The sequence below is a fragment of the Limanda limanda genome, chromosome 7 (assembly GCF_963576545.1).
Source record: "Limanda limanda chromosome 7, fLimLim1.1, whole genome shotgun sequence".
Classification (NCBI taxonomy): domain Eukaryota; kingdom Metazoa; phylum Chordata; class Actinopteri; order Pleuronectiformes; family Pleuronectidae; genus Limanda; species Limanda limanda.
In genome coordinates, this window is record NC_083642.1 from 14,459,345 (window position 1) to 14,485,776 (window position 26,432).

At 40.7% G+C, this 26,432-nt stretch overlaps 2 protein-coding genes across 2 annotated transcripts; one reads left to right on the forward strand and one right to left on the reverse strand.

Annotated features, from left to right (window-relative positions):
- The first annotated feature begins 3,432 nt into the window (after positions 1-3,432).
- slc26a10 (solute carrier family 26 member 10) lies at positions 3,433-9,396 on the forward strand. Its single transcript, XM_061074863.1, has 18 exons — positions 3,433-3,697; positions 4,298-4,408; positions 4,576-4,733; positions 4,870-5,034; positions 5,118-5,270; positions 5,355-5,437; positions 5,708-5,855; positions 5,945-6,058; positions 6,519-6,596; positions 6,691-6,786; positions 7,421-7,527; positions 7,741-7,810; positions 8,030-8,212; positions 8,309-8,363; positions 8,505-8,593; positions 8,696-8,750; positions 8,840-8,946; positions 9,038-9,396. The coding sequence occupies exons 1-18, from the start codon at positions 3,433-3,435 to the stop codon at positions 9,074-9,076; spliced, it is 2,076 nt and encodes a 691-aa protein (XP_060930846.1). The 3' UTR covers positions 9,077-9,396.
- Positions 9,397-12,594: 3,198 nt separating this feature from the next.
- b4galnt1a (beta-1,4-N-acetyl-galactosaminyl transferase 1a) lies at positions 12,595-26,176 on the reverse strand. The gene is made up of 11 exons (XM_061074877.1): positions 25,917-26,176; positions 21,497-21,708; positions 21,218-21,400; positions 19,846-19,952; positions 19,675-19,712; positions 19,396-19,576; positions 17,464-17,556; positions 17,160-17,347; positions 15,129-15,269; positions 14,336-14,573; positions 12,595-14,257 (listed from the first exon to the last, which is right to left on the reverse strand). Exons 2-11 carry the CDS (start codon positions 21,706-21,708, stop codon positions 14,052-14,054), a joined length of 1,587 nt encoding a protein of 528 aa, XP_060930860.1. The 5' UTR covers positions 25,917-26,176; the 3' UTR covers positions 12,595-14,051.
- Positions 26,177-26,432: the final 256 nt, after the last annotated feature.

Here is a 26,432-nt window from a genome sequence, read left to right on the forward strand (position 1 = left end):
TAACGTAAGGCGAGAGAGATTCTCCACAGAGCTTTGAAAACGATTTAGATTATGGTGGGTTGTTATATCAGGTACAGTCAAGAAGAGAAGAGTTATACAAGTTAAAGAATGCAAGTATTGTGTGATCATTGTTTTGCCTAAATAATGGCTCCTGAAAGGCCACTGTAGGCCACTTTTCCATGCACATCAAAGGGCCGAATGACAAACTCCTGGGTTGTGCTCTTAACCCCAGCAGCAACTTTGTTTGGTGTGAGTGACAAATCACAACGACTTCTCGAACCGACAGGAAGAATTCCGCACCGAGGCACGAATCATGAAGTCAAACAATGTAAACTGGTCTGGACAGGCTCTAATGGATGGAGACGAGCACCGGGCGGAAAGGGATGGGAGAGGTAAGGAGACAGGGATACAAGGAGAGGGCTGGCTGCCAGTAGTCAGCTTCATAGACAAGGTCATTTCCAAAGCAGCCTGCCGTGGGGGGTCGGGACAAGCATCCCATAAAGCAGATAAAGAACAATAGCAGGAACTATAGCCTACAAAAATGACTGGAGCCTCTCCCTGGTCCAGAGTCAAACAAAGACCCTGTAAGATCCTGACACACACTCAGCATGAAGGAGACAGGGCGGGCGAGATATTTTTATAATTTGATTAATGCTAATGCAACAAGCGAAGTGGGATCACAAGGTTTACGCTGCCAAAACACAACTAGAGTTGTCCACAAAGCGCGACAACACGCCACGAAACACAAATGGAAACACATACCACAGAGTAACAGATGATTGTTCCTTTTCATCTCACTCCAGACATTACAACATGTGACTTCACATTTAAAACATGCAAGTTTGTGTGGAAAAAAACAGGTCGTATCACTTGACACATCTTGTGCACACGTAAAAGGTGTTGAGACCCTGTTTGTTGGTGCTGCTGGGCTAATCGAGCGCACGCTGCGCTGAATGAATGGCTCAGCTGTGTACTTTGTGTCTGGTTGTGCCACTCAGGTATTCACATTGTCATTGTTCGAAATTCATAAAGTGCTGCCCGTATTTGGATGCATGGGCAGAAGGGGTTTCGTCTGTGGTTCGGGGTTAACGCTCCATATCCTTTTCCATGCAGCACATTGTTCCTTTTACCACAGATTAATATCTTGTTTAAACAGCCCGCAGACACACCAGGCCGTCGGTATGTTCATAAATCCTCAGGAGCTGATCAACACAATGGCAACACATTCCTGGCATTTAGAGGAAATTCCTTATATCACTGTGCCTCCTCTCCACTAGAGACACAGAAATTCTAGGAATATGACACTGGAACAATAACAATGCTGCATGCCTGTTTATTTCATTTAGCTTATTAGAGGTAGGGCAAATCTCACCCTGGACCTTTCACCTATTAACTGTTTGGCTTCAAATACATCGCCAGCAATGTTTTCTCCTGCATGGAAACACAACAGCATGGGAGTAAATTTGTTAAATCTAGAATCATTAGAAAGAAATTGAGACGTTTAATCGTTTAACTTGTCTGATAACTAAACCCCCTTTGCTATTTATGACTTCATCTGCACTGAGGAAGATACACAAATCTAAATGATGAGTTCATATCCATTATTTTGTAGCCCTTTTAGGTACCTGGCTGAAATATAGATCCCGCCTCCACCTTGTAAATGGCTTGGACGTGGACAAAACGAAAAAAAAGTCATTTTTAGGAAGTTCTCATCACTCTGATGTTTGATCAAGTTCATGTTTTCCAGCAGGGTTAAGATTGGCTAGTTAGTTATTGGTTGCTATAAAAACATCATGATTTACAGCTGTGACTGACCCGTGATTGGTCGAGAACGTGTGTCGGTGCGACCTCCCTACCTCGGCTCCAACCCCCCCGATCGCTACTCCGCAGACTCTGGCTCCAAATAAACATGAATGCATTGTTCGTAGAGAAAAATGGGAGAGTCCATATTTATACACAGTCCAGTCTATTCAGAGAAGGGTATCATGGGTAACTATAGGTCGCAACCAGTTGATGCAATAACTTCAATGTGACACCAATGCATGTTCTCCTATATGTGCAGCCTCAAGGATAATATTTACAGTTTAAGTATAAATATAAAGTTTTAGCCCATATTATTCGTTTTATATACTTCACATTGTCGCTGTGTGGAGTGAAGTGGACGATGCCAGTAAAATACACTGTATCCTTGAATTACAACTTAACAGCTACAATTGTGCGATGCAATCCTTTGTAATCTTTGTTTGATGTGTAGCGAGCTTTATTTTACATTTCGAGCTTCAAACGGTCTATCCTTCTGCCCAAGGTCTCGGCCCATTCAAGCTCAAATCCTTGGGTGTTGTCCTGCGCAACAATAGGAAACGGTGGCATTGCCTGCACTGCCTCACGTAGCCTCATGGGATGGGGAGGGTCACTCGTGAGTTGGGAGAGGTTCATTCAAAGAACCAATATCAGGTCATAATTCAAAAATAAACTCTCCATTTTCTTTTTTTCACAATTACCCTCTGCCTCGTGCTCACTCAAACATATGAGGAAATCTCTATTTTGATCAGATCTGATGGTGAGTTCTAGATACAGTTTATAAACATTACATTAATAGCAGTAAACACACAGATCCAGATTGATCCAGTTTATGTTATAATTATCCAAAGCTCCCTTTGTATTCGCTCCTGCAAGACAAAGAACAACATCTCACTCATCCCACGAGATCTGTGATCAGAGTCAATGTGCAGTTTGATCCATGAACCAGGCTGCCATGTGTGATTGGGTTTCACAGGTGGCCTCACGGGTACCGGACCCTTTTCCTCACGGCCACACAGTTTAAACTCCCCTTCCCATTACAGACATCCATCCTTCTCGGAAATGAACCCCTTGCTAACAGACGGTGGTTTGAGGTTACACCTCATCCCCACCAACAATATCACTTTGATCCCTGTGGGCGTTTCACAGTGCTTTACATTGTATAAGTCAACTGTGCCTCTCCTGAGCTTGTACCTCCCGCACAGCTCTCAGGAGGCAGGAGGTGAGGGAGGACAGGGGTGTGCAGGGCAGAGGAGGGTGTGTGCTGGTGGAGGAGGGGGTGTGAGTGTAGGAAAAGCAGATTGTGTGTCTGAAGGGTCTGAAGTTTTACTTTCTGAAAAAATAAAAACACTCTTAGCAGTAGGACCCAGAGGATTTATAGTGAAAAAAGAAAAACAAAAGGGCCAGCACACCTTGATGTTTTGAGGCAGGACCAAGAGGTGGAGGGGAAAAAAAGTTGTTCAACACTGTATCAAAAAAAGAAAAGTTAGAGCTCCGAGCCACGTCATTGGCTGCTGAGGGTCTGACAGGAAAACACAATGGATCCTGAGGTCACAGCTGAGTTCGCTATATATGTATAATCACCGACTCCACTGAGTCCACAGCAGGAGCCTCCACCTCAGCAGGGACACGATGAGCTCGTCGGTGGCCGTGTACAGGAACATCTACACGGAGGACCGCTTCCAGCAGGCCTACGGCTCCGAGGACAGCGGGGCTGGAGGCGTGCGGCTCCGGGAGAGGCTGGCCGGGAGGTGCAGGTGCTCGAGGCGGGCCTGGCTCCACCTGCTGAGGGAGAGGGTCCCCATCTTCAGGTGGCTGCCGAGCTACAAGCTCCGGAAGTGGATCTTAGGAGATACTGTGGCCGGGCTGACTGTGGGAATCCTTCACATCCCGCAGGGTGAGTCAACCACTGAATTCAGTAAATTATTAATTCATGAGATACTAAATTAAATATCATTAAAAATATTGTGTTACTCTATAATTGTAAAACGATTTAATTTCGGAATCAATTGAGCAAATATTGTTTAATAATTATATTATTATGCTTATTGTGCTATTAATAATAGATTATCAATCGTGATGATCATAATAATAATCATAATAATCACAACAATATGTAAAATAAAATAATCCCTTTATAATCCCACAATGCTGAAATTTCTTGTGTTGCATGAGTAAAGATCAGATGTCATAAATAAATAAACAAGCAAATATAAACAAAAGGAAATACAAATCTATATAAAATAGAATAGAATGTGAGCAGAATATATACATTGTATCTGGACTGCACATATATAAATGAAATATATGTAATAGAGTACAACTATGACCATAAAATTAACATTAACAGTGACGATAAATACATCCTTAAGAGCTTTCTCGTTTCGTCATTTATTGTCTTGTCTCTAATTAGCAGATTTAAGTTATGAACATTGATGAAGTGAATTCTGTTTTTGTTTATTGTTAACTATTCTTTTAAATGTCCCTCACTGAACAGGCATGGCCTTTGCTTTACTCACGTCAGTGGCACCAATATTCGGCCTCTACACCTCCTTTTTTCCTGTGATCATCTATATGTTTTTTGGCACAGGTCGCCATGTGTCCACAGGTAAAACTCATGCCCACATAACGTCTGATGTTTACTTTATAAAAATGCATTGTTTTACACAGTATCTTATGTGATGGCGTTGCCTTATGTACAAACATTACCTCATGCATGCATTTGGAAGTCCTACTGTCAGCCTCCTGGTTCTGAGATGATGGATCCTTTCTCAGGTACCTTTGCTGTGGTGAGTCTGATGACTGGCTCCGTGGTGGAGCAGCTGGTTCCCAGTCCTCTGGGACTGAACTCCAGTTCGTCTGAGGCGTCTGACTTCGAGGCCCAGAGGATCGGAGTGGCCTCTGCCGTAGCACTCCTCTCAGGGATTATCATGGTAAAGGCAGACACACAAAGTCGAGAGGTCACAAAATGAAATAATAATACAAATGGGGACGTCAGATTTATCTGTTTGTAAAGACTGTCACGCTCCGACAAAGCTCACAATGCTTTGTTGATGTCTTGTGTCACAGCTCTGCATGTGTGGGCTTCAGCTGGGCTTCCTGTCCACCTATCTATCAGAGCCAATCGTTAAGGCTTTCACCAGTGCTGCTGCTTTCCATGTCACCATCTCCCAGCTGCAAAGCATGCTGGGCCTGCGGCTCCCTCGCCACACTGGGACCTTCTCCCTCTTCAAGGTAAGCAGCGCTTCACAACAAGGCCTCGATGCTCTGATCCAAAATGCCTGTTTTTCTCACAGCTCACAAACTTGTGTGTTCAGACGTTAGCGTCGGTGATGGAGAACCTGCCTCACACCAACATGGCGGAGCTGCTCATCTCTCTGGTGTGTTTGGCCGTCCTGGTCCCAGTGAAGGAGATCAACATGCGTTACCGGCACCGCCTGCGCACACCCATTCCTGTGGAGATCCTCACGGTGGGTCAAGTGGCTGTATGAATGTGTATATGATATTTACTTTGCAAGGAAGACATTATAAGGTTTTTATTCTTCACTCTTCAGGTGATTGTTGCTACAGCTGTGGCCTACGCCTCCTCACTGGACTCGTCTTACAACATCGAAATAGTTGGTCACATCCCAGCTGGGTACGTTTTTTTTATTTTCAAAATGTAAAATACTAAACTACTATCAAATTAGAAAGTTAAGATAAGGTAAGATAAGGGGGAAATTCCCCTGTTACAGCAATAATACATACAAATACATAGTATGCACTTTTCACCACAGACAGAATATTGTGGCTAGAAAAATGTACTTCTAATTGCACAAGGATGTATTGTGTTTGTGCATTATGTCTAAGGAGATATTAAATAAGGAAATACTAACCTTTAAATTATTTGGGTTTCTCTCATCCTCAGTTTTCCAAAGCCACGGATGCCTGCCTTGCAGACTTTACCTGATATTGCTGGAGATACAATAGCCATAACATTTGTTGGTTACGCCGTGTCGGTTTCACTGGCCATGATTTATGCTGATAAACATGGATACTCCATCCAACCCAACCAGGTAAAGTGTGAGAATGGGAAGAAACAGCTGCTGGTTGGAATCTCAACAATCTGCTAACTCTCTGTTTTGAACCCTGTGTTTGGTTTCAGGAGCTGCTGGCTCACGGCATTTCAAACACTGTGTCCTCGTTCTTCACCTGCTTCCCCAGCTCGGCCACTCTGGCCACCACTAACATTCTGGAGAGCGCTGGAGGATACACACAGGTAGAGCACATGATTTACAGTAACTTCTGTCATCTGAATCTCCCGGTTGTTCCAAACCAATTGAAAGATAATTTAAAATAAGGACAGACAATATATTTTAATGATTGTATCACCTGATGCTTTAGACACAGCAGCAATTAAACCTATACATTTAATTGTGATCAGCAAATTCATCCTACATTTAAAGGAGAAATACAAATGCTGATTTCCCATATATAGCTCATTGTTCGATCATTATCAATATCTGAGTGTACCTTATATTAAAGCTCATAAGCTTTGAAACCTTAATATTACATTAATATTAAAGTTTTTTTTAAATGCTCATTTATCAAACTTTTATTTTGCAAAAGAAAATGCAGCAAATGAGTAGCAAGGCTTATACCCACACTGAGATGTTCATACGTGTGTGTCTGTGTGTGTTTTTGTGTGTGTGTTTGTGTGTGTGTGTGTTTTCCTGCAGCTCTCCGGCCTGTTCACCAGTCTGGTCGTTCTGATTGTCCTGCTGCTGATTGGACCTCTGTTCTACTTCCTACCCAAGGTGCATTTTATGTGTTTGTGTCTCTAGCAAACATGGGACAGAGGACAAATGGGGGAACGTTCACTCACCACATCCTTTATCTCTTTGTGCTCAGGCAGTCTTGGCATGCATCAACGTCACCAGCCTCAGGCAGATGTTTCTGCAGTTCCAGGACTTACCTGAGCTGTGGAGGATCAGCAAGGTGGATTTCGTAAGGCCATTTATCAGCACTACAAGAGAGACATGAGTGTTTTCTGCCGTGAGGTCCACATATAGGAGTAAAACACAAGAGAATGGAGGCAAGATGGTTAATAAGCTCCCTAATAAGCAGTTGGTCAATAACTGATCCATAAGGCACAGTTTAGTGGGTTTTATACTAACTTGACATACTAGATCATTTTATCCTGGTCAAGGTTAAAACATTAAAAACTGTATTAAATTCATGCTATCTATATCAGCAGCTTTTTCCCTCTGTTATTCATAGATGTACAATGGAAGACGGCGACAGGAAAATCTACTTCACTGAATTTGAAAAGATTAGCTGGTAATTTCGCTGGAATATTCAATAGAATTTACACAGTTTGCATCAGCTGAGCAGTCTGGTCACAAACTGATGATGCATGCACTGTTTATTCAAACAGTGACTGCTAAACAGTTGCAAGGCTATCCAAAATAAATGCCACTCTAGTAAATGAGAAAACACATCAATCAGCTCTGGGACAATGAGCACAGGAAGCACATCAGATAAATCACCTTCATCCTTCTTCTTTTCACCCTTACTGCTGTTTTTGCAATTATTATAACCTGACGTGACGTTATGTTTTATCTGTCCGGTCTTTGTGCAGATGGTCTGGCTGGTAACATGGCTGTCTGTCGTAGTGCTAAACGTGGATCTTGGTTTAGCCATTGGAGTGGTGTTCTCCATGATGACTGTCATCTTTCGCACACAAAGGTATGTTTCATTTTCCTCTGCACAATGTCAATATTAAGTTACAGCCCAGCTAGTAACTTTGCTAAACCTGGTGTATATCTGAGCGACATGAGGCCTGAACTGACAGCACACTCATCTACATCTGTTATTGAGATATTAAAACCCCACATGGACAAGGATACTAGTCAGTTGAAGTAGATCACGTTTCACAATGTGTTTCCCATGATTCCACAGGGCTGGTTGTTCAGTACTTGGCCGAGCCAGCAACACAGAAATTTACAGACCTCTGGAGAAACACAGCAAGGTGAGAAGATACTCCTTCTGCTCTCTGAATATAATTCTATTCCAGTTTGAGCAAATAAACCCTCCACTTCAAGACAGTTTGAGAACATTTGCTGTAATTTTTGAGGCCCCAATGAATTTCTTATTTCTTATTCAACCAAAATGTTATGTTCATAAATTCTGAGAGAATGCAGGGCAGATCTTGAAAGTAGATCATGAGATGGTGCTGGTTTCTTTGCAGTGCTATGAGGTGCCTGGAGTGAAGATCCTCACGTACAATGGGCCGATTTACTATGGCAACCGTAGCTTCTTCAGGGAGGAGATGAGCAGGTTGCTGGGCCTGACGCCAGAGAAGATCCGCAGCTGGGAGAAGGCCAAGAAAGCCCTGGAGAAACGGGAGAGAGAGGCCACCATCAACACCGTGGTACGCTACTGTAATCACTGCCAGAGCTCAGACCAAACACACTGCAAAATGTAATTAAATTAAAAATGTCTTATTGTTCTCCCTCCTCCTGCATAGGAAAGAGGCATCGCAAACACATCATATTCCTCAGAAAACGACTTTTTTAAATCAGGTTAGTAATGACGAAACTAAATAAATAGGGTTCCAAAAACTATCACTGTATTTCTAATTCTGCATTTTGCTTAGATTAGTTGTAGTTTCTGGTGCTGCCGATCATTTCAGGGAAAGTTAGAATTTATGTTCTGTCCTGCAGAAATGCCTGAGAGCGACGTCCAGGCAGTCTTAATCGATTGCAGCAGCGTGATATTCGTTGATGTTGCTGGAGCAAGACTCTTCACACAGGTGAGGCGGATAGAGCACGACATGGTGTCATCTTCACTGTTTAGGCTTTTCTCCATCACTTTTTTCACTGTGTCTACTCTACATGATTGGTTGCTTTTGCAGATGTGCACTGAATGCCAGAAGGTTGGAGTCCATGTGTATTTGGCCAACTGCAATGGTAAGGATGATATTTAGACACAGAATACATTTGTCAGACTTCGCCTGCATGAAATGATTGAGGGTTGATCTGGGTTTCTGTTCCTTTAGAGAGTGTCTTAAAGATCCTAACATCCAGCGGTCTAATGAACCACATGAATCCTCAACATATTTTCGTCACCGTTCACGACGCTGTGATGTATATTCAGCAGCTGAGGGTAAGATAGAAAGCAGACTATTTCACAAATGTAAAATATACTTTTATTTGCTTAGATCGTTGTAAACAAATCATGATGTTGTTTACTGTAGGAAAAACCTCCAGAGAACACCACAACTGTTTGGGTATGAGGACGTGGAGGAACCGTCCGTCTTTTAACCAACGGTCTGGGACTAAAATGGCGGAGGGCGTCAGGACTTCTTCATTTGTTTCCCTTGCTGAGTCTCTCAGCTGTGTAGGAGTACTCCAGCATGTGGTCCAGATTGTATTGTACACCAGTGTTTCAAAGAAGCAGTAGCCTGTTGTAGCACTATGTCATGAGTTCAAATTCAAATTATATTACAGTGTTAACTAGTTTCCATAAGAGTCCACCGTGTGACACTTTAATCTGTAACACATTCGGAAAGCTGTCGATGCCGCAGAAACAACAACATACAATCATATATTCAGTATAAACACATCTGAAAAATTCTAATGTTTTTCACTTGTATGTGACAGATATCAGTTGTGTGTAATTTCTGCGTGTTTTTCTATTGTCATATATGCTGGAACATTACCATAGAGATATTTATTTAGTTTCTGTTTGTCTGTTGCAATATGGATAATTATACATAAAGTGCACTGAATATTTTGTTTAAATACTTTGTATATTTATATCGTGTTTTGTTTTTTAAATAAATATGTGCTGGAATATGCAAATATGTACATTAAACGACATTCCATACAGCCTTAGAACCATTCTGGCTTTTAACTCCACAGAGGCTGCACAAAATACTACATTTATCAGCAACTGTGACAACCAGGGGCTGTTTTGACAATTAATGTCTCCACAAAGAAGAATTTGCAGTGATTACAAACTAAATATATTAAATATCAAAGGAAACTTGTTTATAGGTGTCTACGTCAATATTTGGGCGAGCGTGGTTATTAAATATGGATACATTTGAGGAGGAAAGATGGTGTGGAATGTGAAGCATGCCAGTCTGCCAGATATTGGGCAGAGAAGAAGAGCAGTCTTTGTATTTGGTGAAGTGCCGCTTACCTGCGAATCTGCACCGAGACTTAATGAAAGAAGAAAAATACAGGATTCATACGACAACAAAGACAGAGGGGAATTGTGCAACAGAAAGGAATGAAATTGGGGAATAAAGACCAGGTCATCTCTCCTGGAGCTTTCTGCTTTGTTCAGCGTGCAACATGAATCTTTTTCCAGATGTATATATCGTCACATCACATTGAAGATATGTTTTACCACCATGCTGCCCTCTGCTGTTCAACAAATACAGCTTTTCCCCTCTGCTGCTCCTCATATGAGACCTGCTACCTTGACCTGATAAAACTATATGTAGTGTGAGCTCAAAACCAGGACAAAAAAACTAATTACTTCCCTGCTTGATGTTGGATAGCCAAGTTATTATGTTTTTTCCATATTTCAAAGAGGCCTCTAGACACTGCCCCCTTTGGGTTTTCCCTTTAAAGCTCAAGGAGGGTTTCACTAATTGGCAGGAAGTAGTCCACTTCAATTAAAACATGGTATACAAGGCTCTGGCCAAATGTTTACCACGCCAGATTCTACCGGCAGACCTACACACACACACACACACACACACACACACACACACACACACACACACACACACACACACACACACACACACACACACACACACACACACACACACACAAACGACTCTAAGGAGGTCAGCAATCCAATGACAAGCTTTGATTTACCTATGAACATGTGTTCACATACGAGGTTGTTAAAAGTGAGAAATTAACATATTCCAATAAAAAAAGAAAGAAATAATGGTTATTTCACAGTTTCTGTGACGTCAGACAATAGAGACTGTGGACTATAGAGGAACAATGTTTTCAAAAGAGGTTACGACATCAAGTTGTTTCTGTTGATTTGAATAAAAGAAAGCAACAACAAAATATGGTGAAGCAGACATTCTTCCTCTTAACACTGCTCATTAGTGGTTTTAAATGACTACAACTACTATGACTACACCTCTTCTTCTCCATCTCCTCCTACCAGTACTAATTTAGGCAACATCCTTTAGGTACCAGTACAGGAAGTAATTCATCTAGAAATATTTTTCCTTGGTCTTTTGTTCCCATCTTGTGGTGAAATGATGGAATGGCAAGTCCTTTACCCTGAGGTCACATGACTGTCACCAAAGTAACAAACTCAAATCCTCAATACTCAGATACTTTAGTCCAGTGCTGGAACAACAATACCAACATTATCAGATATTTAATTCAACAATGTGCAATCATACGTTCACTATTGTTGCTTGAGTTGGAGATTGTTTGAACTATTCATATTTTTGGATCTCAAAGCGCCACCAGGCCTTTTGAGCCAGGTAAAACATCTTCAAATATAAGCTACTCTTCGCAGTGTTTTAACAGAATACTTGATGGTTATTATTTAGATAGAGATGTGCATACATCATTATACTAAGCTCATTAACATTTTTAATGCAATATTGAATAATAGTCAATATCAGTCTATTTAGCATCTTGTACTTGTCCAGAGTTGCAGCAAAGAGACAAGATGATTGTGAAGATTGTTGATGATGCTTTAGATCAGTCATTCCCAAAGAGTGGGCCGCGGCCCCCTGGTGGGCCGTGAAGCCACTGCAGGTGGGCCGTGAGAGGTCATTAGAATATAAAGACATAAAAAAGTTTCAGATTTGTAAGTAAGCGTTTAATACCACCAAACATTTATGATTGATTAAAAAAAAGTGATCATCACAGGTAATGAAACAAAGACATGAGATTTAAATTCCACAATGTTCTTATTTTAGCTGACCTATATAGCGGGTGTCGTTGTATTTGCTGACCGTCACATTAACACTTGAACGCATCATTAGCGGGGAATCACAGGTGAGAGAGAACTTTGTTATCTGCTGGGTCGAGCAAGATGGAGCAGAGGATAGCTGCTAATGACGAAGGGGAAATGAAAGTCAAACTGAATCATTCAAAACTAAAAGAGGACTCCCAGAAAAGACTCAAGTTTATGGACATGTGATAGCGAGCGTTTCTTTTGGGAGGAGGGGGGGGCTTAAACGCCTTATGTATGTTTGGTTATGCCTCAAATGTGTTTGTCTTCTCCCGGATATCCTTGTCGTGCCCCGTTATGCAAACAGTAAGATATATTTTTTACAATGCCCAATTTGCACTTAATGTTTTTTTTAACATTGGCTGCTTTGCAAATTGTTGTGGATGTTATTGGATTTGCACTGCATATGCCTGCGTTCATAAACAATTATTTTTGCTATAAAATTAATATGTATGTATGATTCTTGTCCTGTGTGTGGATCATTTAGTTGTGATTAAAGGTGTGGGTGGGCCGCACAAATTTTTCAGTTTTGAAATTGGGCCGCGGCCTTCTTAAGTTTGGGAATGACTGCTTTAGATAATCTTGCCTATGGAGAGTATTATTATGCTCATATACTGTCCGGACTAGTTCCTCGAGATTTCTGCTGAAAAGTGGAAATTTAAGTCCGTGCACACGCATATAAATGTTTCTGATCGGAATCTTTACCTGTGTCATGGTCGTCTTTTCTGAGGTTCAGCTTATCAACACCATTTATTAAATGTATTGAACAGTTGTATTTCCCACTCACTTTTGTCAGACACAAAGTCATTTGCACGATGAGCTTTATTATTTCCTCGCTTAAATTCTGTAAACAGAAAAGTGCAAAAATAATCTCAAGCATAACTTAAAAGTTAAATTAATCATTTGTACATCATAATAAAGACTCACTCAAAAACCATTTGACTTGCCGAACAAGACATGTTCCAACACTTTGCCCCTCACAATACATTCAAAAACATTCTAGAAACATCAACATCTAGGTTTGCTCATCTGATTTCTCATCTGAACTCCTTAAATATTTTCTTCGTAGTCAGTGCAAAGTTTTCAATCAAAGCTGCAAACAGGGAGGCTTATTCAAAGTTACAGTGTTAAGACGAAATTCATTTACATATCAAATTAAATATTAAATGTACTCATACATTTGCAAACAGGTGAACAATTAACACACTAGCACATTTATTAAGCAGCATGATGATCTTAAGCAAATGATTCACGAATGTTCCAGCACCGAAAACCCTCCTCGCCTAAACAATGATTACTGGATCAGTGCCAATGTTTATATGAATTCTTACGTTCAAATATGAAAAAACGAATTCATGAAAGCAGCAAAAAAACAACCAGGGAGTGGATAAAAGCTTACAGTTAACAACTCAACATAGGCAGAATTGACATAATACAAATTTAAATACACAAACAGGCATTACATTAATGGAAAATCCTTATAATAAGTGATGAAACAGGATGCCAGTGACCCACCCATAGGGCTTGAGGGTCTAATGCATGGTTTGAGTAAGTGCATCATATGCTTTGACCTTTGCTGTGACCTGATCCCAACCCAAGTGAATATAGCTGGAGGATTTTGGAGCATCCAACGCTCCCTCAAACCAAGAAAATGAGGATATATATTTTGGATGTTTGGGGTTCATCCTCCAGTAGACGTGCACTGAAGTGTTGTTGTGTTGTCTCATAGTGGCCCAACACATTACTCAGCCTGTCAATGTGAGTGGTTCCTCTGATATTTCATCATCTCTGTGGTCTACTGCATTGCCTGCATGTATGAGCTGAATAAACTTCCCCGGACGTCCGTTGTGATTGTGGTCTGAATGTGTGTGCAAAGCTCCTTGAGTAGTTGACTATAAAAGCACTATATAAATACAGACCATTTACCATATAGTATTAGGTTGCGTCTATATATTCAGTCATAACTCTACTGTGTGTTTCATTATTTTTCTGATCAATATAAGCTTTAGTCTCTCTAGCCTCATTATTTGCGTAGATATCTTGGAACATATTTTCTGGACCATATCTCTGTTCACCTTGACCTTGAGTGTTAGCTCATAGGTTAATCATCTGTAGATACCCCCCCAAGGGATATTCCCAGAGAGTGTGATGAAGATCCAAACTGCGATATTGGTCATTTATATATAAGTATATACAAGAAAAGTCTGAATCTGTGTAATATAGTTGCTGCAGTTGTGTTTGCTTGTATCCTCGACTCAGTTTCAGTTACTAGTCTCGCACTGAAACCTGTTTTTGAAGTAGAAGTCTTCATTATGAATGTTGCTTTCAGCTTTGGAGTAACGGAACTTTTGGTAGGCCTTTTGTGTGTCTGTTTCACCCCAGGGGAGTTTGATCTTTGATGCATGGTTTACAATGACGTCGCTGCAGGAGGCGATGTGGAGGGAGCCCAGAGCGTCAATGAAGAACTCTGCAGCATCAAAAGAAGGTTTAGTTTTCTGGCTTTTTAACTTGAGGCAACTCGGCAGCTAGATACAGATAGACTCACCCAGATGCGCCTGCCGAGACATGCGAGGGTTGAAGCCAACCTGCTGCACCTTGTATGTCCGGCCCATGAAGAAGTTGATGACAGCATCAGCAACCACGCAGTTGGGAAATTCCTCGATGACATGGTGGTAGCCATTTCTGATGTGTAAACAGTCGCCCTCCTCTCCTCCTTCCTCCACTGAGAGGGTGTGACGGTATGTTGCAGTGTAACCTGTCGCCTCTCTCACTGCACCACCAACCTACAGTTATTACATGGCAATGTTAGGACTGGGGATACTTGCAAACAAGAAATAAGATATAATTATAAGATATAAAGTTTACGCTGCATAATACAGATGGGAAAAAGTACACATCCCTAATTTTGACTGCGTTATTGCTATTTCAAAACAGAGGTTTGGACATCATGTTGTCATGGCAAAAGAAGTTGCCTTTGCGGCATCTATGTACGTGTCGGTTTTTCTTCATAGATCTCCAGACATGGCAAATTAGTTTTTTAGGGCTAAACATTTGCTTCATGCAAATTTGCTTCATGCAAATGTTTGAGCCAAAGACAAAAAGCGATTCAAAGGGAAAAACTCGAACATATATACGTTTTGCATTTCCCTATTCCTGCCAAATTAGGGAGAAGTGAGCTACATCGGGAAAAGAGCCTTTGGGCTCTCATTATGGGCACAATGGACACAAGCGTGCGCTTCATCCTCTTGGGTGCATTATTTATAGATACATTAATATATAAATCACCATTAAATCAGCAGATATTATATATATATATTGTCTCTGGGAATGAATCTCACCAGATCTAGAGAGGTCTTCTCTAGGATGTCCACCATCTTCTCCAACTTAGTGTTTGCACTGAAGATGAAGTCATCATCCACCCACAGAACATACTTGGTTATCACTTGAGACACTGCCAGGTTTCTTCCTGCAAACCAACCCTGTATACAATGGATGAACAAAGGCCACAACACATAAACTGAACTGTTTTATAATCACAATCACTCAGCAAATATAAGAGATCTCAGGTGAGCTTGAGTATCATAAATGTGTGTGAATATGTTTGTGATTTAACGATTCTTAAATCTCAATAATAAGAGTTCCAGCCCACAAACATACAAACATCGGACACTTTTATGTGCATCCTGAATGCCAGGTACACAGAGGAGACAGTGGATGGCTACTGAGCACTGAACGCCTCTCGTTAGAGCTTCCACACCGAAAGCAGAAACTACAGGTGTTCCTGGAGTTCTGCCTGCCTGCCGAGGTCAGTAATAACTTTATGGATTATTTGATAAACCACTGATGCCGTGCGATTTGCTCTCAGTCGGCAGTTCTACCATGGCTGATGGATCTATTGTCGATATATTTGTGAGAATACAGTAAAGCAATGATGCAAAACGCTATGTTACAGATCTTATCTTATGTGAGTACAAGTAGATTGGTACTGGAGGGCAAAACATCCAGGTGTGTGAGGAGTTCTGGAGGGCTATAGAAAGGAGCAGGGGAAACAAGCTGTGGAGGAGGAAGTACTGATTCTGTGTGTGGGGATATCATGAGGTGATGGAAAGAACACTCCTCCTGGAACAACTTGAAATCGTTGGCAAGGAGAAGGATGTCTGAAGGATCCGCCTGCCACCATGACCCAACTCTGGGTGCCAGAAAATTATTTGATGGGTTGCTACTGTTGAGATATCTATGTTTTACCTATATCCTATGAATAATATCAGCTGCCTAGTATATATAATCAATAATGCATAATACAAAGTATAAACTGTCACTGTAGCCTGTGTACACTGAAACAACATGTATATGATAGTTGGTTCTTCAAACACAGTGTGTGCCAGAAAGGTGGAAACAGGAACTTAATACCCAGACCATACTTTGAATAAGCTTATAGCTGCAACTGTAGCACACGAACATGTGTCAACCTGATAATAAAATACAGTTTGGGTAATGTTGTGATTATATCAAATGTCTTTTGCTTGCGCACTCATATTCGCTGCTTTAAACACACACACATACAGGATGTGGAATGAACTTATGGGACCTGAAGTATCGCTCAACAGGGCAGAGGCCTGCGTTATCTTTCTAGGCAACGGTCAAACTGCTATTACTTGCATAGATGAGTGGTGATTGTTAAAGGTTTTCACTCCACTAGCAGGTATTCAAATGCTTCTTATCCACACAGAAAAGACTGTTGAACTTTCACTCCGGGGTTTGCATGAAGGTAGCGTTGCCACCTCTCAAACACCCATTGGAGGACTCAAACCTTCCCACCTCTGAGGTGCACGTCTTATATTGGACTCAAACCTTTCCTCAGGCCAGGTGTACATCTTCAATTGGACTCAAGCCTTCCCTCATGCCAAATGTACTTCTCCCATCTCAGGCCACACCCAGTTTCTCTCTATATAATGTGTTGTAATTTGTCACTTTGGGCTTCTTCTCGACATGATCCAGAGAACCTGGTGACGTGTCCAGCAGAACCCCAGAGACTCTCTGTAAGTATTGTTCTTATACAATAAATGTATTACTGTGAAGCTTTTGAACATGGAACTTGTCTAAATTATTAACCTTTCCCATTTGAACCTCGAATTCACGAACATGACGCTGTCCGGTCCAGACGGACCGGGCTCGACACTACCAATGCTGAGCTTTTGCGGGAGCACAGCAGATTTCTAAAGTGCATGAGTCTGAACATAAGATGTGATAATTACTCACATTTAGCTGATGTATAAAAAACATTTCAATTACAATTATTTTTCTCAAGCATCACCCATAGAAACAAGACTTGACAGATGGTACTAGAGACAAACTTCAAACTTCTTTACCTTTCCAAATGGCATGATGTAATGTTCAATGTGAGGCCCAGTCACTGGCTCAGGGTGTTCAGAATCATCTGCTATCACTATGGTGACGGTGGGATAATACTGACGTATGCTGTCGATGAGATCTTTGAGTTTGTCATAGCGTATGAAGGTCTTGCAGGCGATGGTGACAAGTGCACTAATATTGTACTCTGAGTGGAAACAAACAAACCAACAAACAAACAAACAACAATACATAAATAAATATGTTGCAATGTGGCATTCAAACACTTTCCATCAAATAAAACTGATATAATTGATCACAAACCTTTTTGGGTTCCAGTGTTGTAAAGTCTGGAGATGGAGCCATGTCCGACTTTGATGGTGAAAAATGAGCGGTGACCCTCAGTCGCAAACTCAACTGCAGAGCAAAATGACAACTGTGATACTTTCTCATATTTAACAGCCTCTTCTGACCGATAATAACCAAAGAAACAGTGTTCATGAGGTTGCACTGTTTCTAGTTTGCAAACTCGTCCCAATGCTGTTGCCTTGTGGGGAGATGTATAATTATGTAGCACCTATGTATTTAAAGATAATAGTAAAAAGTTACTTAAAAATATATGATTTCAGGATTGGATGGTATAAACGGTAGAGAAAAGTCTTGGGTATAAATAAACCCGCATGGTAGGACTTTAAAATGCATCTTTGGCTGAAAAAACCCTCACAGATCTAAAGTAGCAATGGCATAACTAGAGCAGTGGGGGGCAGCAATGCACTAACTGTGCCGAGTGCGTCAGAGAGAAGTTTAGCCAGAGACTTTATACAGAGATTGTTCTGGTTTTAAAAGTCAGGCAAGACGCAGGAAATCATAATCTGCAATTTATCTATAAACTATAAGAGATTTTTTCTGTGTATCATTACAGATTGTTCAAATTCTACTCTGATATACATTTTACAACCACATTTAACCACATACAACAATTTGAGCCTTCATGGGAACCCAACATTCGTATCGGTCTAGGGTGCAAAGTCCTTATATTGCTCCTTGCTTGTCATCCACGATTAATCAAATAAAAACCTACAAGCTTGCTTAAGTGTAGCTGATTCATCTGCTATTGAAAAATGCTGTCTGTTTGTTTATCATCGAGCCAGTTTAGTGAACCAGTGTCTGCCCCTCATTCTTGGTTCAAATCCTTATCTATGGCCTTCTGGGTGTTTGACGTGCCCAACTCAACTACGTCAACCAACATATATTTTGCGGAAGTGAAAAGAAGCCACTATGATCTCCTCGTATACATTTCAGAGAACCCCTTGAACCTTTAAGGAAGGTTTTTACGACTTTTCCCATTAAAATTATAAACTAATGATCTACTGATTTAGTCACTTTCTCCTACTTAGGGACTTTTGTTTACGAGTATTCCCACATCCAACCAGGAGTCTATGCATCTGTCACGAGTGAGCTTATGCTTCTTCTGTGGTAACACTGAGAGCCCAACCCAATGCACCTTAACAAAACACATGCAAACGGGGAGCACCTCTTCATGAGTTTCACAACACATGCGCTGCAAATACTCACAGCCAAATACTCCTAACACAACCTAATACGAGCAAAACAACCAAATACTCTCACAAATACTCAACACAACAATATACTCATGACACAACCAAGTACAACACAACCAAATACTTGCGACACCACCAAATACTTGCGACACCACCACATATTCATTACACAACCTAATACAACACAACCAAACACTCACAACACAACCAAATACTCACAACCAAATACTCACAACACAACCAAATGCTGACGACACAACCAAATACTTGCAAACAACCAAATACTCGCGACACAAGCAAATAATTCAAACACACACACATGCCTGTTGTTGCCATGGTGACTCATGACTTCTGTTGGCTATTCCTCAGGTTGGTTGTTTGCAGCGGGTTTCTAGTTTCAGTGCATGTGTTGTCAAATCTAGGAAGATGTTTTGTCAAATTCTGTGATGTGTAGTGTTCTCCTTAGTTGCAGTGCATTGACCTCTCAGGGCCACCATTTCGAGAGCAGTGGATCTGTCACATCTAACCTGGTTTTGCATATATGCTTTTCCCTGTGAGCAATGGTATTTACCATCCATCTCATGGAAATGATCGCATTCAAATGCGGTGTAGTGTATACGAGGAAACTCCGAATTTACAAATATTTGCAAATGACATTCTATATTTTAGACTAGTGTTCATGCAATAGCTTCACCTGTATCTGCTGTCTTTGGATGGAAAACGGTGTTTGTGTAGGTGACAAACTGGAGCTGCCTGTTCAGAGCGGAGAGATCCTGACTCGACAATATCACGTGCTTCTCTCCTTCTCCCTTGACAGAGACACTGTCCACTGTAGCAGCAACATCAAAAGTCCCAAGAGTTGCAGTCAAAGACACCTGTTACACAAGATAAAGGATTTTGGGTGAAGGAATTATAAGAAAAACTTACATATTTATGTATGTAACCACATTAAATCCCTAAAATTAAGAAATACCGTATGCATTGATTTTTTTTCCTCTTCAAGACCCAATCCTACGGAAAAAGAGGAATTGTTATCAGATATCAAAACAGGATGGTTGTTAGTGATTTAACTAAATAATTTGTGATGTGGTGACATTTAATCAACACATTTCTTTGATACGTGTTGTGATAAATATGCTGTTACCAGGTACGATGATTGTTTTAAGGGGTCGCACCTCCACACCCTGGGTAGGATACTGAAGAGGACTGTTGGCCTTGGCTACAATAGGTAGGTCTGCAGGACTGTAGGACCTTTACTTAAAGAAAATATCAGACAGGGAAGTAGTTGCACATCAATATGACTTAACTAGATGATTACAGTCTTGAGCTAAAAGTAAGCATTAACATTTAATCAAAACAAACATGAGCTGGTGTATTTCAATTCATGGTTTTGGTGTTGTTACCTAATGACCTTGATACCGACTGATTTCTCTGATAAAAGGTTCACTGTCAACCAAAGATAAACCTCACACTGAACATCGGACAGTGCTGTTAGATTTCCTATGAAGAATTTTTTGTGAAATTCTTTTTCAAATGTCTTTAGGTTTTGGATCACTGACCTGACAAAATATGGCTCTGAGAAGTTGCGAGTCAACACATTTTTCTGAAGTTTTGTAGAAAAATGTTATCCCAGATTGTAGAGTCGATTTGATGCATTTATGTCAAACAATTTAAATATTAAACAATTAAAAAGAGCTTTGATTTATAGAGTAAAAATGCAGAAAAGATGTGCATTTATGTTTGCATCGTATGTATAGAAATAGTTTATTTTCTTGATTCATGTTCTATAGATTTGGTTGTACTTGGTGTTATAACTTTAATTTAGAAATCAATGCAGAATTACATATATATTTACATGCGTCACGTGATCTGATATTATTTACTCCCTACTATCCGCATCAACCACCTAAATTATCAATATTGGTCAGGCCCTAGTGCGTCCACAGTTTGTTCACCAAACCATCGAACAGAGGGTGATTTGAGGTTTGCATTATTTTTGCACCTCTCATTTGAATGGGAAATAACACAAACAGCAGACAAGGAAGGACTGGTGTTAAGCTGCAGTGAGAACCAAGAAAGTGCTGGTGTAATGTCAATAACGTGCCTGATAACGTGGTTAATACTTTATGACAAACACAGTATCCAGGTTACTTGAAAGCCTGCATGGCATCCTTGCACAGTATCTGTCATGCATCCCCACCCAATTTCTTGTCTCAGCTTATATGTGGGTGCAGCTAAAAAATAACGTAAGTAGGCGAACACTGCAGTTTAAGACAGTGGCAACAGTAGATTGCACCATTGTGCAGACAACTTGAGCAAGGCCTTTAAATAGATCACAGTGTCAGCCAGTGTATTGAAATCCCATGTCAGTGGTGGATGATAAATTGCAGATTGACTCAAACTAGTCCCTGACTATTCATGACTAACCCTTCTTTTTAGCAGATATAAGCCAAGCTGACAATTAAGATGATGCCAAAAGGGTTAACTACTGTATATTGTCATCTACTGAACCTTACCTGCTCTTTGATTTGCTGTACTCTTGAGCTCTGTGACGCTTTACACCCTCAGGGTCAGGATGGGACTCTAAAAACGCAGTATCGAGTTTGTGGGCCCACACGCGTGAGAAAAGCAGATTGGAGAACGGCAGTTGAAACGTCTCCTTATCAGCCAGACATACACATGAGTTTTGAGCCAGTTGTCTGTGTCGGAGACAAAACAGCAGTGAGTGGATAAAGATAGCAAAAAATTTGATATAAAAACAGAATTAAGTCAGAAACAGTCAAATATTAACACACCGTGCCACTTGCTCTTTTATATGGAAGGCAATGTCGTCATAGCCACTGTTGATGTCTTCAATTTGTCCCGCGAGGAGTTCCTTTACTGAACTCCCGTGTCTCAGTCGTAAGTCGACTCCTGAACTGGTTTCATGGCTCCAAGTACGAAACAAAGCTATCAGCCCGCAGACACTGAAGATCAGTCCAAGAAACTTCCTGCAGGTATTTCGCATCTGGAATGAGGATTAAAACCAATTGAAGAAGTGTAACAGATGCGGGCTAGACAGTCAGTCCTGTTTAAAAAAAACAACCTGAGTTTAATTGCATAATTTACAATTCACATTAGCTTGTATTTTCTTGTTAGAGTTATATTGTGTACTTTACAAATATTAGAATCAGATCTACACAGAGCTTATCAGATCTGGACCACACATGTTTCAGGCTGCAGACGCACAAATCAAACTTGTTGGTAGTGTGGCGTGAAAATACAGTTTAACACCACTGTCGATGTGTCAGTATTAATAATTTAAACCACTTTATGATAATTAAAAGACCAAACTGAATTGATGAGATCTATGCCCAATGAATTCACACGTTCGATTGTTGTTGTTTTCACAATTGACACTAATTGAAGACGACATAATCTTAAGGGCTACTCACTGTAGATGTTGAGCTGAGGTGAAGGTTAATGTCTCTGAATTTATATTTGCACTTATTTCTCTGTACTTAAAAAACGTTCTTTCAATAAACCAAGGAATAGTTTATTCTGTATCCTAACTTTATCTTTTTTAAGGAAGGATTCATTGTTATGGAATATTTTTAAGTTCCCCTCAATCTTGTTTTATTTATAATAATCTAAAAGATAGTTAGTGATAGAGTTTTCAAATAATGGCACAAAGTTATAAAGAAAGACAAAGGTCCCACCTAACTCGTTTTTGAGTCGATACAAAAATAATCAACAGGAAGTCAATGTCACACTGGTTGAGTCCTAAACCACAGCGAGAGGGCCCAACAAACGGTTTCACAGGAGGAAATATACAGCAATGTTGAGACACCCGACACATGAAGCAAAATATTATAGCTCGAGGTGTAGGGCGACAGTTACAACAAACACACAACCACAAAAGGGATGAACAACAGCACAAGAAGATGGAGGTTAAATCGAAAATGATTTAAGGAGCCAAAAGTAACACACATAATCAAAATAAAACACAAATTGGTGTATGTATCAGAAGTTTTGATTAAGGAAGTGACAATGAGTATCAGGCAGATGTGGGGAAGTGATGGTATTAGAATCAGATCATACCACGTTTGAAATTGAAGGGGCGGTGTGGCCTAGAGGTAGAGTGGTCGTCCTCCAACAAGAAGGTTTGGTTCAATCCTCACTCTTCCTAAAAACCCTCAAATGGCCCCTCATAGATGTTGAATGCACTAATTGTAAATTGCTTTGGATAAAAGTGTGTGTGCGTGTGTGCGTGTGCGTGTGTGTGTGTGTGTGTGTGGCAAACAGGAGTATAAAGGAGTATAAAGGAGTATAAAGGAGTATAAAGGAGTATAAAGGAGTATAAAGGAGTATAAAGGAGTATAAAGGAGTATAAAGGAGTATAAATTCCCCGGGTTTTGGACAGTTGTGAGCACTTTCTTCCATTGCCTGAAAACTTCACTCAATCCATAACCGACAAACTGTCCATAAAGAAAGAATACATGGGGCTTTGGCAGCAGCCAGAACTTATCTTTGAATTCCAGCAACAGTTCCAACTAATGATATTCAGTAGATTTTAGCTATTCTCAACTTTTTTAGTCAGAGGTTGTGACGGGCTTTTCTCTGTCAGGGCCCCCAGGCTCTGGAACTCCTTGCCTGATGAGATTAGGCTCGCAAACTCACTCCCTATCTTTAAATCATTGCTCAAAACATAATTTTTTGTGGGAAAGCATTTGTAACATCTAATTTGTGTGATGGAATTCTTACCTCTCTGTTATATCTTGTATGTAATGTTTTTCTACTCCATGTAAATTGTATTTGTCTTTTGTGCAGTAACCGGCCTTGACCTTGTAGAAAACCAAATATTGGCGACCAAAAGCACTGGCACTGGTCCATTGCTGATTGTGTTATGTGGAAGCTGGCATTATCAGGGCTCGTGTTGCACAAGGAATACACTGTATTTCCTGTCTTTCTGAGTACAAGAACAAAGGAAAATGTAAGGTGAATCTGGATCTGGAATTGTAAATGTACAAAAGTGGGAAACTGAGATCGAGAGGTCGGTCACAGAATATCGTCCCACATTGGTAGAAAACCGGCGAATCTTGCAAAGTTAACTCAAAAATGATTTCCACCAGATGAGTGCTTTGTTCACAGTGGAGGTGATGAGACGACTGAAAGATGTAAATAATACCAGTGACAGCTCCGGAACCGCAATTATTGTTACGCAATTATCCATGTTGCGAAAGCTGCTTTTCGAGTCATAATGAATCCAACAGCAATTACCTCCATTACCCAAGAGCCTAACACTACTGCCAGTGCATACTTGCAGAGACATACAGCTTATTTTGACTTGCACAGTGGACTCACACGTCCAGCTAATATGGGAGCATCCATTGTCTGATTCACTCCCTTGCACACCACATGTGAATCCAGGGCCACACAGCAGTTATGGGAAGAAGTGGTATATAGACATGATGACACCAGAATGGTTAAACCTAATTCATTTATATTGGCCAGAGGATGCTGCTGCTATGTCTGTCTCACTCTATAAACAAAAATATGATGTGGGATTGATGAAAAACATAAAACTACTAGTTGTTCATCCAAAATCAGATTACAGATCATGTCTGAAACAATATCCCGTCAACAAAAGGCCATGCAGAGCATCAAAACCGTTTCAGTTGAAGAAGTAGGCCAATTTTGGTTGCCGTGCTCCCACATTTTACGTAGCTACAGAGATGTCGACTGAGTCACTTCCTGTTTGGCAATTTGTAATCTACAGCCAAAAATCTACAGGAGAACTTAGAAAGCTTACATTTGCCAACTTGCTCAGCTTTATTGCTATATGTTGATGATTTGATGATGTGCAGTCTATCAGAACAAGCCTGTCAGACAGACACCATTGCAGTGCTTACATTTCTTGTAAAGAACGAGCACAAAGCTAGTTTGCCTACATTACAATTTGCCCAACAGGAAGTGACTCTTCTGGGACACATGCTCACAGTAGAGGGCACTTCCCTTTCTCCCAAATGTACTAAAAGCGATCAATCCGTTCCAAAACCTGTCTGGATTCATTTTAATCATTTTCTTCATACTTTTACTTGCAACTACATTTGGTGTAGTTTCTTAAATGGGAGCGCTTTGAACTCTGTTGCCTATGACAGTAGGTGTTAAGTTCAAAAAGGCATAGAGGAAATGATCTACTGAGTGAGCCACCTCTCTTTATAGTACTGCCATACAAGCCAGCTAGCAGGAGAGATTTAGCTTTAACCGCAACGTTATTTTCTTATACCATGCATTTTGTGAAGCACTTGGTCACCTTCTTTGGATAAGTGCTATATAAATAAAGTTATATTATGAAGCTAAATGAGATACAGATTTTTTTTTCTTCATCACAGTGGCGGAAATGGGCTTCCATAGAAGCAGACTAAGTTGCCATTAGTGGGCAAAGAATAACCACACACACACACACACACACACACACACACACACACACACACACACACACACACACACACACACACACACACACACACACACACACACACACACACACACACACACACACACGCGCACACTCACACAGAGATCGATAGATTCGTTATATTATAAAGTGCTAATTCTGATTGCTGACAGCCATGTATAGAGCGAGAAGATGGTGGAAGGTGGACTGTGATCACAATATTTAACAGAATAATTATCTTCAACGTACAACAACAAATAAAGTGATTTTACTTACAGGCAACTCTAACACATTCCTCCTTAACATTCAAGCAGCCACACACACGCAGGCAGCATGGAGGGCTCACAGGATTATTCCAATGCAGACTCAGCTTTTGCCTTATCACACTTCTCTGCAACTTCGTGATCGTTTTTTCAGCTGCGTTTCGTTGTGGAAGTACCTCGCACGGCGGATACAACATACTTTGGCGTATGGCGCGCCTATTTACAACATGCGGAGCGTGGCGATAAATGTATATTTTATCTAATTAATTTCACTCACTTTTATTAAAACTATTTTATTAAAACTCTCCAAACGAAGGCTACAAATCCTCACACACTTGGAAGAAAGCCCTTTTCTTTCTTCGGAAAAAAGATATGTAATTTCCCCCCCCCCAAAGAAAATGTGCACACACGTCTTAAGAGCCAATCCTCTGCTAAATATGATGAAACCAATGAAACAGTAATTCATAGAAATGGGGGAAAAAAGACAGGAGGTAGAGAGAGGAGGATTCTTACTTTTGTTGATTCTGGAGGATTAATAGTCCTTTTTCACAGAAGCCAAACGAGACACTGAGAGTGACGGAGGCGTCCGAGAGCCACTCCTATTCCACAAGATGAGACCTGAGTGGGCGTAACGTCACTTTTCGGTGATCCGCATCATGTCCTGGATGGGGGCAGTGTGTGGTTATTGTGGTTTGACTTGCTCTACCAGTTGAAAAGGACCTAATGTTCGCCATTCGTCATTGACACAACAGAAAAGCCAGTGTAGATATATGAGGGCGCAGTACACTGCTGCATCACATCTGTTGGTTCAAGCTGCGTGCACGCCCAGGGGGTGTCAAGTGCACGCGTTGGACATTTGCAATGATTGTATTGCAAGGGTCCGGGTGTTTAACAAGCAATACGTAATGTACAAGTGCAGGTCGCTGTAATTTGAAAGTCCATTAAACTTGTTACTTTAAGTTACTTTTCATAATTGTATTTTCTTTTCCCACCTGCAGCATTTTTTCTTTATTTCTATATCTGTGCTCT